This window comes from Patagioenas fasciata, chromosome 5 (genome assembly GCF_037038585.1).
Source record: "Patagioenas fasciata isolate bPatFas1 chromosome 5, bPatFas1.hap1, whole genome shotgun sequence".
NCBI classification, from domain to species: Eukaryota; Metazoa; Chordata; class Aves; order Columbiformes; family Columbidae; genus Patagioenas; species Patagioenas fasciata.
This window is the reverse complement of record NC_092524.1, coordinates 33,511,016-33,529,940: the sequence shown is the minus strand read 5'-3', so window position 1 is coordinate 33,529,940 and position 18,925 is coordinate 33,511,016. Positions and strand designations below refer to the sequence as shown.

The window sequence follows — 18,925 nt, the reverse complement described above, 5'->3', positions numbered from 1 at the left end:
GAAGTCCTGTGACACCAGCTTCTTGGTATTCTTTGGCAAAATCAATGATCTTGTTGACACAGTTAACTTATTTCAAAATTGGTTTGGATTACATTCTTCAGAAAATGTCTTTAAGGATGTAACCAGTCATGAGACACAGAGATATGGTAGGGCTCTGCAGGTGACATGAGAAAAGCAGATTGGAATTGACTATTCTGTCAGATATAAAACCTATCAGAAGGAAGCCATAAAACCAAACCAAAACAACGTGGCTTTTCACTACTAGGTAGTAGGCCTGCAAACTCTGTGGCAAGGCATGTGGATACAAAATGTTTCATTTGTTTAAGAGAACTAAGTAGAAGAAAGAGCCATCAAGGATTAGTAAAGAGACAGAGGCTATGCTCAGAGAAGCCCTTGAGCTGAAAATGTTTGGAAGCTGCAAGAGTGTTATAAGGAAATGCCATATGTGTTCATGCTGCTCCATCTCCAGTAATGGACCAGCAGACTCCAGACTTCCCTCCAGCAGACACCGAGGGAAGAATAAAAATATTGAACTAGATGGACCCTTAGTTTAAACCAGTTTGGCCATTCTTATGTTTCTGTGTTCTTCTTTGCAAAGCATAATGAAACATTGAAAGGAAGACATAGAAATTAGTTCTCCCGTCATAGCACAGGGATATTTTTAAAAAGGGGGAAAAAAAAAAAAAAAGAAAGAAAGAAAGAAAGAAAGAGAGAGAAAGTAACACATTTTCTTTCCTGGAAGAGGGAAAGGGAAAGATAAAGGGGGGACCTATTCCAAACACCCATCTGAAAGATTCCGAGCAAGCCTTATGAACCACCAGAAGAGAATCTGCCTCACACTATGATATTCAGGATACAGTTTAAGCAAAGGTTTTGAGATTACATTGTAATTACCCAATTAGCTCTTGCGTGCAAAGGGGATTCTCTTGCATTTATCCATATCCATCAGGGCAGAAATCCAAAGCTTTCTGCCTGCTGTGGATTTGCTCTTCGAATTCATCAGGATTAATTTCTTCACCACCCACACAATTCTCTGAATCTCCTCCTCCCCTCCCTGCCCCATTGCCACCTGTCAAAGTTATAAAGATGACTGGTGCTTCTTAAAAGCAGCACAGAGGATCTTTATCCATCTATTTACTGAGAGATGCTTTTTCTCCCCTCCTTTGCTAGACTAGTTCTTTCCAAAAGCCTGTAGTCTGTCAAGCTGTGCATATGTGCATGCAGTGTTTAACCACATCACCTCCTGTAACCCTAGTATGTAATGTAACTGTGTTCCTAACCCCCCAAAATCCTAGGTAGCATTTTATTTTGACACGTCCCAAGTAAAACACAAGGAGATTTTCAAATCCATTGGCCATCAAATTACATTGTATCCTGTGTACACTGGCCAGCACAAAGAGTTCAGGCTGGCCCAGAGTAACCGTACTTATTTTTAAAGTAGAGGATAAATTTTAGTAGATTAACATGCATACAATCCTGTTGTTGAGTCATTGGGCAGAACTAGGACTGATTGTTTCTTCTTAGCTCTTCCTATCTCAGTCCAAGGCTTGTACAGAGTCATGGGAAACAAGGGGGGGCATTAATCCTTCATGTTCTGGCTCATCTAGCCTTGTAGATATCTTTTCGGGAAGCCTCTTGAATTATATTACCAGAGCTGCTCTGTAAATTAATTGGTTTGGGAACAGCTATCTTTGATTCAGTTGGTGTCACAGTACGACATGAAATCCTAGGAGTTTTCTTTCAAATTGGAAATAATGATAGCAACGGAGAGCCTGCAATTTAATTTCAAGAAGACTGAGGCTGGGAGAGTGCTTCTGACCTACAGTTCCTCCAGCACTGGAAGCGATCTGAACTCCATCAAAGGGGAGCACAGGTAAAAACGCTCTGCTTTGAAACATCTATCACAGTCCTTAAAAAGAAATCAGAGTATTTTCAGCAGCCACAGCTGAAGAAGAGGAACATAACTCAACACAAAAACCCAAGAGATGACACAACAACAAGGCACCTAATCACAGAATATGTCAAGTTGGAAGGGACCCATATGGATCATTGAGTCCAACTCCCTGCTCTTCATAAGACTATCTAAAACTAAACCACAGGACTATCTAAAACTAAACCATAGGACTAAGAGTATCATCCAGATACTGCTTGAACTCTGACAGGCTTGGTGCCATAACCACTTCCCTGGAGAGCCTGCTCCAGTGACGACCACTCTCTCAGTGAAGAGCTTTTTCCTAATGTCCAATCTGAACTTCCCCTGATGCAGCTTCTTTCTATTTTCTCATGTCCCAGAATCAGATGAGTCAGCCTCTCTGCATGCCAGTGCCTCAGCTGCAGAGTGGGAATAATAGTCTTTTCCTTATCCAGAGACATACTGGGAAGTACACTGGAGAAGACTGAGAAAGGATCATGCACTGGGGCAGAAGGCTAAATAGACCTCTTGGGTGCCCTCCTGTTACAGTGCCTGCAAGAGCAGCACAACACAGAGATACTCAAATTTGCTTTAAACTGGCAAATACCATCAGCAGGCTCCAGAGCCCAGAACTGCTCAGCGGGAGCTAATGTACCCTGGTAGAAGCAACACAGCACAAGGGGGCTGCATGCCGTGTTTTCTTATCCACTGCTTCTGCATCCGCAGCCCCTTGAACAATATCTACTGCGCTGCAGCATGCAAGTCTGCAATTTGCATGCCGTCATCTCGAGTTACTTGGGCTTTCCTGACAGGATTAAATGAATAACAAATTGAATGCTGTCTTTCCCTCCCCCTTACTTCACCCTCCCCTTGCTTTGGTATATACTGAAGTAAAAAGCTTCCTCTGAATCAGATTTCAGCTGTCAAAAAGCCAGCAGTTTTCTTCTAGGAAGTCTGTATGGTAATGACAGAAATAGCAGCTGCCTCTAAGTACTTCATCTGCCATATGCGGTCAAAGGGCAGTAAAAGCCAAGGCCAGGTGCAGGTGTGGGGGCTTGCAGAGCCTTCCCACCCTCCCCAGGCAGGCTCTGGTGGGAAAAGGAGGGAGACCACCACCTCTTGATTGACAGGAGGGCCAGGGAGAGCTGCTGAGGCAGCAGGCGTGAGGCTGCAACAGGGCAGGTGCTCAACTGGGCGCAGGCCATGCAGGTGCTGCACCAACATGTGGCTGCTTCTCCCCAGCCCACCACCCAGAAACCCTGCTGCTGCCTCCCAGTCCTCTGGAAGTCACAGCAACCCAGGCAGTTACACTTCAGCTGCCAAAAAGCAGTTAGGGTTTTAACCTCCCAAGCATCTCCTCCTACCCTAACAGGAGCACTCTTTCCCTTCTTACAGGTGAGACAACCCAAGGCAAAGAGGCTGAAGTGACTGAGGATGACTGAGGTGGAATCTAGGACTAAAGTTTTGGTATTTCTTTTTCTAAAAATCCAGTGCTTTACTCAAAATGAAGGCTTGGTTGTTCTCGGCTAGGGTCCAAGGACATGCTTTGTTGGCAGCATTACATAATCTATTTAGAGCTTTTTGATTCCCACATGTTCAAAGCACTTGTACTTTTCACAAAACATTGTGGTGTCATTGAACACAATGTTATGTTTGAACTGAAATGAGGAGGAAACAAAAAAGTAAAACCAAACACAAAAAGCCCTATCTCCATCTATTATTACACTTAAATAAGAATTGGTCTCTTACAATCATGCTGTCTTAGTAGAGAATGAAATAAGACTGAGCCTGACCCTAGCCATGCTCATTAGTGATGATCTATTATCTAATATCATCAATTTACTGAGACAAAAAAGCATCCTGTCAGATCCACCATCAATTCTTTCACTCTGCATGAAGACATCCTGGGATAGAAGGAAGGGTGGGGGAGAACGCAGAAGTACCTCAGTACCTAGTCATGTCATAGGGACACTAAAGACCACAGGTTGTCATGTGTATGATCCTGTTTTAATGGATTCACTTACCTGCATCATCCAAGCTTCCCACAGTAGGATTTTCAATGGTGGCAGGAAAGTGTAATATTGCCTCCAGTTGTAAGCCTCAGCAACTTATTAGAGACATGCTCTTGCTAGACAGATCCTTTGAGTACCCTAAAAACCTTCTGCAAAGGGCACAGAGGCTGGCAGTGCTTAGTGAGAGCTATCACTGTGATGAGTGCCAGCTGCAGGCTTCACAGCATAGTTTAGTGAAGGTATCTTGTGCCATGTTGGTAAGAGAGGCTTCAGGACCTATATTTTTATTTGGGTGATCCTGAGAGTGTGACATTATTTAAAATGCTACTTCTGCAGACAGGCAGAAGGAAACATTTATTCCTTGTAAAAACTGCTCTACAGACATGTGGAAAATGGCCAGGATTTTAGTTTGTTTTCAGATCTGCTTCAATTTATGTTATCAAAACTACACCAGAAATAAAGTGCCAGTGCTGTCCATTGTCACTAGAATAGTTCCAGCTAGAAGGAGCTGGTCAGGTTCTCATGTCTGAATACTCCCAAAAGTAAGAAGTGCCTTGATACAAGCTGAGTGATTTTCTTCTTCTTTCTTGCCTACACTCTGGTCTGTCTCTGCTCAATCTCACTCTTTTAGACTACCCTACAACCTGCATACAGAGAGCAGGCAAGCCCTAGAGCCCCACACAAGCTCATGCATCTCCTTGTTTCTTGAGCAATGGTAAGCAGCAGCATCCCAAATGGAGGTACAACAGCCAGCTGAGTCACAGGAAATTAGTTGTGCCCCCCAGGATTTAAGAGCCCTCCTGGTATCTTTCAGGGGAGCTAAATACTTAACTGTTTTTCCTAGTAGATGCTCATAATGGGCAATATACCTACACTGCAGTAGCATTACTGTTCTGAACATACCCAATGGTACAGCACCAGTACTGTTGCAGGATCCATGATACAAGCTTAACTTTCTCTTTTGGTTTCCCAATTCACACCTTCATTGCCCCTGCTAGCAGCACTTTACAAATAATGAGTGGCAGGGAACTAAAACCTTTATGACTCAACTGACAAAACAGTTCTCCGTACTTCACGGGTAGTACAGATGCTTGACGTAAGGGATATTGTGATGATTAATAATTAATTGGCTGGAGACACCAAATGCCCAAGCACAGATGCCTCCCCTCTGCAAGCTCTAGGAGCTGAGGCTGCACTTTGCAGGAGGGAGGGATGGGAGGTGGTAGGGCGAGAAGGTGACAAGGTTGGTGTGTCCCTGGAAGTCAGCAGCCTTTTTGAGGTACCTTGCCTTTTGTTTCCCAATACAGAAGAAGGTATTATCCTGCACTTCTCCAGGTGGCTTTCACTGCCTTAGTCACTTGGGGACCAGAGCAGCAATGATCCTTGCCAGTTCCTGATGACAACTCACCTAAATGAGATGCATCATTAGAAGCTGCATTCATGTATTTAATAGACTTAATATCAGCTTAAATGAGGCACCTCTGAAACCTCATGAGAGGTAACAGACAGCTGGAAACATGCTTCCAAGTCCTGTGGGTATGAGAAGTAGAATTTGAGTTCAGAAGTACCAAGTACAGGATTGTTAAGCACCTGATATTTTAGAAACTATAAAATTGTTTTTTACGACAACTTTAAAATCTCCATCTGCATAAATTCGTTTGATCCAGCAAAAGCTTTAACTATATCAGGATTATCTAAAACAGCAGCTGCAATAGGCACTGAACTGCACGTCTTAAAGTAATTACACATGACGAAGGCAATTCTTGAAGCATTTCAATAACATTTACAAACAGCACTTAAAAAGCCACAGCCACAGCCTACTAGCAAAACTTTACTGCAGGGATGAAACGGGAAGACAGAATGTCACTTTTACTCCAACTTGCTTCCTGCTTCCTTGCCTTTCTCTCAGAAGTAGAGGATGTTTTAAAGAGTGTTGAAAAAGTTCAAGTTCTATTTGATTCTGTGGAGTTGAAGATTGTGAAAGAAAGGAGGAGTCTCACCCTCCTCATACCCCTTTTCTCTTGCCTCTCAGATGAAGTGTTCCCTCCCATTAGCTCTGCCTGAATTTACAGGACAGAAGAGTATGCTCAGCAGTCAGGGGGACATGTGATTAATCCAATTAACAGGGTGCTGAGACGATCTCCTTTCTGTCCTCCCTTGCCCCACATGGGGTGTGCTGCCTGCTTGACTGGCTTTGCCAAGGCCTCTGGCTACCAAGATGCAGAGCATCTCCTGCCAGCAGCACTCTGCCCAAGGAAGGAGACAGAATTTAGCCCAGACAATAAAACCCAGCAAAATTTGCATGGATCCACATGGTTTACATTTGTTTATCCCTCAAGAGGCTTTTGCTTAGCAGAAGTCACAGCTCTCTTTTGCTTATGAGACACACAGGAGAAGACAGGATTCGTAGCACTTCCTTTCTTCTCTTCCCAAAAACACCTGAGCTTGAAATGGACCCATTGAGTTTGCCCCTTTCTCTCTGATCTGTTTCTTCTTGGCTTACACTGGTATGAATCTGTTCTGTTTCAGTTCAGTACAACCTGTTCCTCAATGCATTGGCCCCCAATATTCTTGCAGTAGCAAGCACAAGAGGCACAGTACTCCAGCAGCAGAAAATAGAAGAGGTCTACTCCACATCCCAAACAACTGCCAAAGAGAAGACAGGCAGCTGCCTTGGATAACAAGCATCCATAAAAATTAGCGTTAACAAGGGCACAGCAAATGGCACTGCAATCAAGAACAATGAATGTCAGAACTGGAGACAGATGGTGGGTGGATTTCGGCTCAGGACATGCATTTTTAGCTCTGGCCTGCACAGATTTGGAAACCTCCAATACTGCCTTTCCACAATGCCTCCAACACAGGCATACTCTAAAGATGCACTAGCCTATGTATTGTTAGTGCTGGGACAGACTCAGAAAAACAGCTGCCCAAATAATTGACTCTCCAGGTTAGCTAGCCAGCTAAGGAGGAGAAGGCAGATCTTCTCAGGGCAACAAAAGCCTGACATCTGTCTAAAAAGGCCCTGAATAGAAACAAATCAATAGGAGGAGGGAAGAGGTACACTGGGCTCTGCTTATCAGGAAGAACAAGTTCTTTCTGCTTGTACTTGATAACCAGGAGTCCAGATGCTTCTCCAGGGCAGTACGGGCCAACTTTCTAACCACCTCAGCCTGCCAGAGGGGATATGGCTTTCCACCTGCCTCAGAGGGAAGCAGCCTGGTCACCCTTTCTTAGTCTACCTGGAGTGAGGCCTTCTCAGTCCTTTGTGGTGAAGCAGTTTTCTTTCATATAAAGTAAGGAAAAGATTCCTTTCATGCAAAATACACTTTCAGTGGGCCAGAGAACAAGTGTGAATATATAGCCTGGCTCTAGCCTGGACAGCTTCGTGAAACAGCTAGGATCCACTGGAAACATACACTCTTCTGATACGTATTTTAAACACAAACTAAATGCTTTGACACAAGAGGCCCAGAACAACCAACTCCAGAGTTTCTTGCTGTCTGCTTCTTTGGCAGACCTGCGTGATGGGGCAGTTGTCTTCGAGTCCCTCAGGGATTTTAACCAGGTCTCTGTCACTCCAAATGCATCAGCACACTAGATGGTAGAATTCAAATGCAGAACTACTACTGATCCTCCCCTAGCACATAAGTACCACTCATGTCAGAACCTCTGGGCATGTCATGCCATCTCAAATGCCCTAAAATATTCAAGACATCTCCACAAAGTTGATAGCTACGAAACAGGATCTATGAGGGAAGAGACCTGGACCTTCCCTGAGAGGAAGCCAGAGGTCAGATGGATATCCTAAAACTGCCCTTGGTGTCTGTTCTTCAGCAGCTGAATGAAGCTTTTCATTTTCTAGACAAGCAATGTGCTAAGAAAGCACCTCAGCCGTGCCTGGAAATATGTACAGCCTAGGCCTCTTCTTAAGCAACCAAAAGAAACCTGCTGAGTCTCTTCCCCAAGTGCTGCCTAAAAGTGCAGCTTAATGACAGAGGTAATGACTTATCAGATTTGTCACATGCTTAACCTCTTGGTCCTCTCTTTCTGTCACTTTTCACACTCACCAGGCTAACCCAGAGCAGGGGAAAATGACAAATACAGAGCAATTACAAAATCATCTGCTCCAAGTAATCCCAAACTGAGTAACATACACAGATGACCCAAGAACATATGTCTAGAAGTACACCATGTATGTAGGGAAAGCTAACCTATGGCAAAGCCTATAATTCACTCTAAAAAGCAACACTGGGCTCCTCATGCACTCTAAATCCCGAGGCAGCAATCAGCATCTAGGAAGCTTTTTTCCTTCTATCAGTATTCAGTATAAATTAATCACTAGCAGAAGATATTGAAGAGAACAGCAAAGGGGTTGACAGTTCCTTGTGGGTTGAAGTAAGACTGCATGGAAAGCACAGTAATAGGTCCATGGTTGAAGGTTTGGCAAACTGTGTTACTGACAGAGTTCACACTGCACCAGATCATCCATGTCCCAGACATGTGGATCTATCGGTAGTCACATGGCATTCGACTCATATGTTGACCCATATGATGGAGGCACTTACTAAACTGACTGAAATGCTTTCAGCATTTCTAGCATCTTACACTTGCTTCTGCAGATAAGCATTCGTATCTATCACAGATAATTTGTAAGCCAAAGTATTTTTTCTTATCATTGCTTTTCCAGACACCTTAAGATTAATTGTTGAAAAACTAAGTTTCCAATTAAAACAATTTTCCACTCTTAGGACATAGCCTCATATTTTGCTCTGAGAGGAAAAGTCTCACAGACTCACATGCTGATTAGATAAAGCTCTGAAGTAAGGAGATATCTGCTTTAACTCCTCTTGATCTTTCATATTCAAGAACATTCAGTGTTTATCTAGAATGGTATCAAAAATTTACTTATTTCCTAACAGTTTGAGTCAATTTGCTAGAGAAAGAATCATCAGACTTGTGAATTTTGCTTCTTCTTTTCCCCAGCAGAAATATAGGTTTTATGTATTGATTGCTCTCTGTCTCCCTCCCCAGCTTCAGCTACGTCATCTTGGCATAATGACAGGAACAAAAAAGACTGAAACAAACAGAGAATTAGAACAAGGGCAACCCAGGTCACTTAACATAGCTTTTGGCCCTAGGACACACATTTAAATTCAGTCCATTGCACTAATGCACAACTATATACCTGCCCATCATAACACTTAGAAATGGATCTGACAGCTGTTCCAACTTAGCAGCACCATTCCCATCACTAGTGCTCAGCTCCCCACAGCAGAAGCTCCCACCACCTGCATAACTGGTCCCTGTGGGCTGCCTCCATAGGAAGCTGGATGACCAGCTGAGCCACGACACCACAGCTGCTCACCCTATAAATCAGGAAGGAGGTACAAAGGCAGAGGGATCTTGCTTTGCTACCACAGCATAAATCTATTTGGTAGGAGAGTGACAGTCTCCAGTATTGTCAACACATCATCTTCCATCAATACTAAGAGGGTTTTGTTCGGTTTTGGGTTTTGTTTGTTTGTTTTAAAGAATAGCAAAGTGACATTAGGAACTTTGACAGCCTAAGGAGCCAGAGGCTAAATCTTGCTGACAGAAGTGTCATGTTCTAAAAGGAGTCTGCCTTCTTGTTTGAGGAAACCCCAAAAAGCACCAGAGAAAATTCACTGGAAAACAGCTTCCATATGGTTTCAAAAGGAAACAATTATTTTTCTCAGAGCTGCTCAGAGACAGGCCAGGGGATTGTGACTTTGCCTGTAGATGGGGTTCAATGACAGCTTCCAGTAGCAGCAAAAGTTTTCTGTAGCTGTAGGTTAGACCTGACCTTACCTTAAGCCTCTGGGCTTACACCTGAAATCCTGCCGTAAGACTCCTGACTCTGCAGGACTTCCGGCTGCCCTGAAGTGAGTACTTTAGAGACTCTAATTCAGATTGATATCTGCAGGATCAAACCCAAGATAACTGGGCTAATAACAGGACCTGGGAAGCTTTGCTCCAGCACCAGAGTTCACACATTTTTTACCACTGCATTAGCTTTCCTAGGTTCCCCTCACTCATAAGGGTTTACTGTATTTGCTGGTGTAAAGCAGAGCATGTTGTGGAGCAGTTTTCCTAACACATGCAGGACTAGCAGAATCGAGAACTCCCACACTGCCGTGGATGGGTCAGTTCAAGTCAGTCCACTGGGCAACAGAGCACAGGTTCAATGAGCTTGCTGATGGGATGGATGCTGTAGCTGGAGATAGCAATGCCCTGTGTACAGCTGACAGCTCTGAACATCTCTCATGCATAAGCACAGAGCAGTGAGCTAAAGAACTGCAGTGGTGGAGAAGATCAGCAGTAACATGGACAGGTAGCCAGCTTGTCACTCTGACATTATCAAAACAGACTGTTTCCCTGATGGATGATACATCTCCAGGCTGTTGCTAAGACAACAAAAATCCATTTATTATGCATAAATGGGTACACTTCATCACTGGACTTATTAACCCAGGCCATGGCACTTACTCTTTAGCTTCTTCATTGGTTTAGATCTGATGCCATGTTTGGATTCCTTCTTCTTGAAGAAATGAACTCAGCTGCAGCTCAGTGTATTAGTTCTTATATCTTTTCTTCCTCCAATTGATTTTCTCTCTCCAAAGATATGAGAGAAGTGATGTCTAGTTTCATTTCCTCATTTTGTCACAGGCCTGAACCAGGCACTGACTATGACACAGTGCTCTGCATCACCAGGCTGCTTTCCTTTTCCCTCTGCTGCCGAGTTCAAGCAGGGCAAGGCTGTGACTGACCTGCCTGAGATCAGCCTGTTGTCACTCAAATAAAACTCATGCAGACTAGGAGGAAAAGAAAAGCAGAAACAAAGCAAGTTGTCCTCACCTGCATGCACTGCCAGGCTGCTCAGCCTGATTTATTTGAAAACTCTGATATACTGCTATCAAATTTTCCATACACATTTTTAAAATCTATTATTATTTTTTCTAAGTCAAGAACATTTGCACTGGGAACTGCTGCAACCAAGAAAAGCAAAGCGGTCTGGATAGCCCTCTCATCTCTTGGGCTCAGGACTCTGCTGACACACACTGAGAGCAGCTTTCTCTGCACCGTCTCATTCGCAGCACTGCTCTAACGGGTCTCTAACTTTGGCCTCTAACCAGGAGTCTTCCAGAGCATTTTTGGGCCCACAATAACAAGTATCATAGTATGATACTACTGTTACAAATTTTGCAGTGGGACCATTACTTTACCTGAGTGATTATGAACCCCAGACCTATTATGCAGCATAAGCATAGTTTAACAGTCTAAACTCAATCAAAAAACCAGAAACAAAACAAAACAAAAACACAAGCAGTAAACACACCAAACCAAACAGCACAGAAGGCCAATTAAATGATCTAGGAAGGCACAGAAAACAAGCATCCGAGACCTACCTGATCCCTCACATTATTGCCTGTGATTAGCCCTATGTCACTATGTTCAACTACCTTAGAAACAAAGTTTAGCACTTAGGTAGGACATATTATCACACTGTGGGGAAACCCACTATGAGACACCAGGCACCTGCTATCTCACCACTCTGTTTTGTTACCCAGCACACTGTACTTGTTATGGTTTGAACACAGCAAAATGAATAAGGCTCTAGATAAATGAAGAGTCAGTGTTAAAGTAAAATTCCAAGGCCAAAATCTTCCCCCTTTCCTTCAGAAATTTAAGGATTTAGTTTTGACCTTACCCCCACAACAAGCCTGTGAAGAAGATAAAACATCCCAGATCTTCCTTAGCCAGGTCTTACTCATGGAAGAGGGAATTCTTATGAACTTTGAGAGCGACCAAAGAATAAACAAGAATATTACACACCTACGAAGCCCTTCCAAGAACATGGCAAACTTTTGAGTTAACAGTGTGTTTTGGAGAACTGAAATGATTCAGATTTGGCAAACAGTTTTGGCCAGAGATGACTGGCAAATATTTTAGGGAAAAGTCAAAACACTTCATTTGGTGTGTTTTAAAAAGTGGTGATTTTGTTTCAGAACAACTTATATATATATATATATATATGTATATATATATGAGCAGTTGCCAGAATTTGATTAAAGTCTCCAGAAGGCAATATTTTGCATTTTGCTCTCTGTTGAATTCATTCAGTTTGACCCAAATATGAAGAAAAAAGAAAGACGACATGCTAGTGACTATCACTTAATCTTTTAAGACCACAAGTTGCTGTATTGACTTAGAGCATCCCTTCAGCTCATTGCAGCAAGAAACTCCACAGTTACCAACCTACTTGACAAAAAAGTTCCCTTGCTTTCCATGTGGTTTCCTGGAATACCATGGTCAGGTGATGCTGTACTTCTCCACACACAGTAGCTCACAAACAAGTAACGAATACTGCAGAGATGGGACCACCGCCTACAACAGGATTTCTCACTCTTTTGACTAACAGAGCTGAGATCATCTGAGACCTCTACTAACAGCAATCACAAACATGTTGAGAATTTTCTAGTGAGTATTCTTTCCTCCAGAGAGACAATAAAATGTTACATGATGTAGTCAGTGCTTAAAAAAATTACTTCACAGAATAAAGTGATTGCAATCCTGTTGCTCAAATGCTCCTTACATAATGAAGATAGAGGTACAAACTACCTCTATTCCTTCAGTCTCAATCATTTAATTATAGTGGCCAAGAGTCTCACTCTTTTCCACTTGCACAGGAAGCCAAAAATGATACTAGGATGCTAAATCTGTGCTGGTTTTCAATGGCACACACAGGTCATGCAAGCAATGGATGTTAAAGCAAAATGGCGAAAATGACAGCTGAAAAGTGCAAAAGGAAAAGTAACTTCTACCTCCATAATACTATTTTGTATCAGAGAAGTTGACTTGAAGTACTAAAGTTTTAAGCGTTTATTCTGTGGCCATAAAGACCCCTCTAGTTTTATCCCTTACCTCACAGGTAGCTGGTGTGTCCTCTTCACACACAGACCCTCTCACAATCCTTTTCTCAGAACATATAAACAAAACTCAACTTTCACCCTATCCCAGGGTCTGCTGCAGAATCCCACATATAGGTTCCCACATCTCAACTGCTTGTCCAAAAATCTGACTTACCTCCCTCCTGGGACTGACAGAATAGCCAAAATGCTTCTTGCAATTTCTCCTTCTTGAACCAGCACCCTTCTACCAGCCCTCAATCCCCAAGCCTGGCTCTACATAGAAGCAACTGTAAGATGACAGACACTTGTAGAGCCAGATGGAAAGAACCTCATCAGAGCTCTTCTCCCTACCTGGCTACTCACAGGCTGCAATCATCTTCTGATCAGCCTTTGCTGGGAGACCACAAGCTGATTTGAGACACAGAGCATGGTCAGTGTTTCTTGGTGGTACAACTGAAACTATTTCTCCTCTCTCATGAAGGAATATAAACTCATTACAAACCTTTATAGTTTGTAACACCACCTTCCTCCTTCTCTCCCTCCCCAGAAGTGCCACCCTTTGCGCAGATGCAGCCTGCCAGGATGCTCTGATCCGCTGCATCAATAAAAATCAGGAGTGAGATTCATGTTTCTAGAACTTCTAGAAACAACACACATGACTATAAGCTTTTATATCCTCAGACCAAAGCCCACCCCTACTTCAACACAGGCTTCTCCTTGTAATATCACAAACACAAAACAGAGGCTTTTATCACTGCTGTGGAGACAAGAATGCTACTGTGTTTGTTTTCCTGTCAGGGCAACTTCGTGGTGTGATGGAGAAATCACGTCAACTACACCATCACCCACTGATCAGTGAAGCAAGAGAGACACCAAACACTTACCTGCAGGGCCACCCTTTGCCATGAGCCATTGCCCTTCAGCCATTTAGCTGGCAAATTATTTAAATTATATTAAAAAAATGAAAGAATATGGGAGAATCATTTAAAATAATTACATTTTGGCTACCTCTCTTAAGCTGGAAGTCACAGTGGAAAATCTCAGAGCTAGTGCCTCTACAGTGTCTTGAATCTTATTTCCCCCTCATTCAGTCTAGAGAGGATGACAGGTAATGTAAGTGGAATCAATGAAATAACAGTGGGACAAAGCTGAGAAAGAGTCACCCCTCCCATCCAAGCAGACCCTACATCATTGCTCCCTGCTGACCAGGGCTCTCATTCTCCTCTGCAGCACATCCCAGGGACTCAATTTCCCTGGCATAAATAGTAAGCAAAAATACCAGTAGATCAAAATGTCAGTTTTGTATGTTATCAGTTGCAAAGACAGTGGAAATTCAGGACAACCATAAAAGACGGACAGCAGTGATATGAATATCTCTGCTTTTAAGTTAATAGCATGAATGTGCTATGCAATAAGCTTGAAAATATTATGAGAGCCCCCAGCTTGAATCCCTGACAAGCAAATTGTTTTTAGTGGAATGTGTTTAGCTTGCTTGCTAAAGATTTAAACCTAAGCAATAATTGCAGTTACTTTTCTGTTTGGTTTAAGTGGGCAACATTTATTAATGTACAGTGATAAAGTCAATTATTCTAAAGTAAGCCACAAAGGCTTAAAGCAATAAGGAAACAGGAAGATATTTTGGCTGAAGAAAGTAACCCTGTGATCTAAGTAAGAACTGATGCACGATAAACAGCTTATTAAGGTGGAGTGGAGGAAGACAGCTGCAAGCTATGAAGAGGAATTTCATTTATCCCTCTGAAAGCAAAGTGATAACTGACTGATCAGAGCAAACTCTGTCATAAATTTTACAGATCCAGTTATTTCATGCAGGTCTCCAAACAGCTGTTGGCTTAGAGTAAGTCCATGCGAGAGACAGGTTCAGAGTGGGAGATTCATCCATGATCAACCCCCTGTCTCTGTTGTTATTCTGTGTTTACACTTACACCTTAAATCAGAGTTCAGTATCCTGTCCTCATTGATCAGCAAAGTTCTCCTGCCTTGTCTGTTTTGCAAGTGCACAAGTGTGTACAAACTCTTTAACAAGAGATTTTAAAAAGGACATAATCACCCTGTATGGTAGGGGTGGTAGGAACTTGCTTTTGATGACATTATTCTGAACACCTGGAATACCCAGTGATTTTTGCTCAATTCCTTTATACTGAAGAAAATAAATCTACAAATAGATCTACCTGCTTCCTCTATTTGTGCAAAACACCTCATTAAATAGAAGCACTTTTTTTCCTAAAGAAGCCTGGTATATATCCAATGGGTAAAAGGACTATAATCTTTGAATACACAAGACTACACAGAGTGGGTATTTCATAGCTGAACAAAGCCCATAATTGAACTTCTGCCCTAGGGGTAAGTTTTCCTGCAGTGTAAGTGCTTCCAGATGCCATAGAGGGGTCATGTTCCTTTTAAAGAAAGCAGAGCTTTACATACAGTTAACTGTTATACCCAGCTGTCTTTTTTTTTTTTTCATTGAGGCTAGTTTTCCAGCAGTCATTCAAGCAAATGTGCTCATTTCCCAGTTCCCCCGCAATTCCCCACCATAGTGTAACCAAGTGCAGATTTTGCATGGCTACATTCCAAACTCCATGGCATTAAAATCATAGCAGCAATGGAAAAGCATGTAGCCTTGCTAATCATAATGTAGGACTTCAACTAGAGGTGACTCAGTGGTAGTCCAACGGATGCTATATGAAAATAGAACGGTTCCTGTGTACAGAGTAGTTAACCCATGGAGTTAGTACTCACACATTAAGGTTTTAATGGCTTGCTGAGCAGCAAAAATCACTCAGTCTGAATTAAACTGATGACCTCAATTCAGTTCACTGTGTCTGGGTGTCCATCTCAGAACACAGTGATCGTGAAAAACAAGTCCCTTCTCCCATAATTCCTTTGGGACTCATCTTTGGTGTCAATCATACACACAAAAAAGGCAAAAACCATGTCCATCCAGTATCCAGATCTCTGCAGCTCAATAGCAAAATATTCACTGATTTGGGACAGCTCAACAGTGGCTGAGAGAGCAAAGTTCAGACCACAATTTGCTGCAGAACAAACTAAAAAAAATTGCAAGGAAGACAGTGGCTCTAATAAACACAACCCCTTTATCTTCCTCAAAGTATTAATGAGAAACTCTTGTGTGTTTGACATTTACAGCAACCCACTACTAATCTCTTTGGTGTCTATTCTCTGGATTCCCCCAACAGGGAAACCCACACTATTCCGTGAGCTTCCTGTTGAAATTTGTCACTGCCTGATGACAAAAAGCAAATGTGTGCCATAATCTTAAAGGTTTGAGCTAGATATTTAGAGCTCAGCCAGCACCTGGGCCCCATAACTTTATATTTTTCCCAGCAAAAAGTTCACTAAATTTTTGGAATATCTGACAACTTTTTTTTTTCTTTTAATAATGACTTTATAAACAAAAAATTGAGAGAAAGTACATCATCATCAAAATATTCCTTGTCTGAACCTAAAATTCTGTTGAACCAGAAAGCAAACAAGTTTTGCCAAGCAATCTTCTCTTTGGGGGCTTGTGCCAAGGCTAGGATTTGGATCTTCTGATTTGTTAGCACAGATAATTCCCATTCACATTCCCCCTTGCAAGAAGAAGGCAAGGAAAGCTACTTGCTACACCATTAACTTTCAGGAAACATTGTCAACGAGCATGTCCCTGCGCTCCTCCCTCTGCTGAAACTTCACCAGTTCAGACAATTTCTTACTCCTGTCATTGCAATTAACCTTCAGAGAAAATAATTAACTACAATCTTATTCATAAGAGGAACTGATCCAGATTACTGACCTAGAAACTATGTGCTTACTGCAATTCTACAGTTGCTTCTCCTCCGTGGATGAAATCCTGACCCCTTCCCCACAGCCTGGCAGTGCTTGCTCACACAAAATTAAAGGACAATTAGCTCCAACAAAGAGAGAGGTGATCACATCTCCTTCCTTAACTGGGACACTGGAAATTAAAAAGTCTTCTTCTCACCCAGTTCTGCTCCTGAAACATCCTGCAGAAAATTGAGCACAGCTCTACCTGTAATTCAGCTCAATATGCTAAACGTTTCAAAGGCCAGGGTCAGCATCATCTCTGACAGCCAGAACATGACATGCTTGGATGAGGAGTTTGGGAGGGGGTGGGGATCAGCCTCTCTGGGGATCAGTGCTTGGCTCTTCTTCGTGCAATGCCTGTCTCAAAGCACCAACTCCCACCCGGCCTCACTCCCCTTCCTCCCCCCGCCCCCAATCAGTACTGTTTCATACTCACCATGTCATAAACATTCAAAATCACTGGTTCATTTGCCATTGTTGATTGCAGTAGAGGCTGGATGAAAACGTTTCAGTCCCTGCCAGATGTGTGTTGCTGCCCCCAGGGTATGCTTTTACCCTGAGACAGATAGAAGGAAATGCCTCATCCTACAGTCTCCGGAGGAAGGAGTGTGGAGGGAGGAGGAGAGGAGGGAATTCTCGCGGTTGGGGGGAGTAAAGTTGGTTGCAGGGAGGCAGGAAGGCTTGGGCTGGGTTTGCTGGTTGTATAGGGTTTATTTTACCCCTCCACTGCGTGACAGATCCAACGTTTCTTTCTAACTCTGTAGTGCACCTCGGGGTCTGTAGACACACACCACTGCAACCAGGCACCGTCCAGCCTTGTAAATCCCGATCCACAGAAGACAGACTCCGAGCCCAGAGATAAGCCCTCTTCTGGCTCCGTGAGAGAGGCGGGTGGTCGTGAGGGGGGGCTGTTCTCTCGGTGTCCTCCTCGGCAGAGCGGCGTGCTGCTATAGCAGAGGGCTGCCCGCAACACGCAATAAAGCGGGACACCAAGGAACGAAGCAGGTCCGGAACGGGGCGCCGGTGTCCCTTCCGCGGGTAGAGCCCGGCGGCACCCGGCACCCCGCGCCCGGCCCGAGCCCGCAGGCAGCCGGGAGCCGTCCCCGGGGCTCGCACGCCCGGCAGCCGGGAGCTGTCCGCGGTTCTGCTTCTCGAACCACCGGCACTCAGGGCTCGCACGGCCGGCAGCCGGGAGCTGTCCGCGGTCCTGCGGCTCGGCTCGCCCGGAACCGTCCGCGGGGCTGGGGCTCGGCCGCCGGGAGCCGCCGCGGTGCTCAGGCGCTGCGGGAAGGGCTCTCCGGCTCTGGCAGAACATCGCGAAGAGGCTGTGCCAGGGGGGCTCCAGCGCGGGGCTCGACGGTGAGAGGGGGAAGAGGAAGCGGCTGGCTGCCCCCAGGGCAGAGGCGGGATGCTGTAACCCCCATGCTGCCCACAGCCCTGCAGGCAGACCTGGCGTCGGCGCCCAAGTTAGCGGGCAGTTCTCCGCGGGAGGTAGCGCGGGATTTCCCAGCGCCGGGAGGAAGATGCCGAGCAGGCGATGCGTCCAGGCACGGTGCAGGGCCGGGGCTGGGCACCCCCAGGTATGCGTGCTCTGCTCTCCGTGAGGGTCAGTCCTTATTTTAGGATCCGCTCGTCCCGAGCCGGGCAGCCCTTGCTGACTGACAGCCGGGGGGACCTACCCCGTCCTCTGCTGGCTGGATGAATTTCTGCATGGCACACGGCGGGAGGGCGGGGAAGGGACAGAGCAACTGGGCAGGGCGAGTAGTTTCACTTCTGGCAGCAGCAGGGTCTGGAGTTTCTTCCGTCCTGGAGCTACTCTACACTCGTCTTGGGTTCGCGCGGCTCTGCCATATCTTGCCAGCAAACACTCCCATCTGACCTGGATGTCAATTATAAAATCCACTGCGGTAAATTCATCTTCCTTTTGCTCCTCCTCTGCCCTTAAAGGGAGAGCAGGGTCTCTGTGTGATGGAGCTGGGAAAGGGTGCAGCTGGGGAGTGAGAGCGGGGCAGGGGGCTCCTGCACCTAGAGATTTGCGTTGGTGTGGGAATTAGCACGCTGACCTCAAACATTCAGACAGATTTTCTGAAAGAGCCTCCCGCGCCCCCCAGGGAAAAAAAAAAAAAAAAAAAAAAAAAAAAACACACACCAAACCAAAAAAACCCACACAGCAGGGATGACCTCATCTGAGCTGGAGGCGTATCTGAGGCTCTCTGCCAGCTCAC

At 44.4% G+C, this 18,925-nt stretch overlaps 1 protein-coding gene across 2 annotated transcripts in view; it reads right to left on the bottom strand.

Moving 5' to 3' along the window:
- Window positions 1-18,567, bottom strand: part of LOC136102613 (deubiquitinase DESI2-like) — a 62,321-nt gene extending 43,754 nt beyond the window's left edge. For both annotated transcript variants that reach the window (XR_011739353.1, XM_065839825.2), the window contains exon 1: window positions 17,137-18,567. Coding sequence is in view for 1 of the 2 variants with exons in the window: in XM_065839825.2 (XP_065695897.1) it covers window positions 17,137-17,175 (39 nt within the window). In the remaining variant the exon portion in view is untranslated. The remainder of the gene's footprint in view (window positions 1-17,136) is intronic.
- Between the last annotated feature and the right edge of the window lie 358 nt (window positions 18,568-18,925).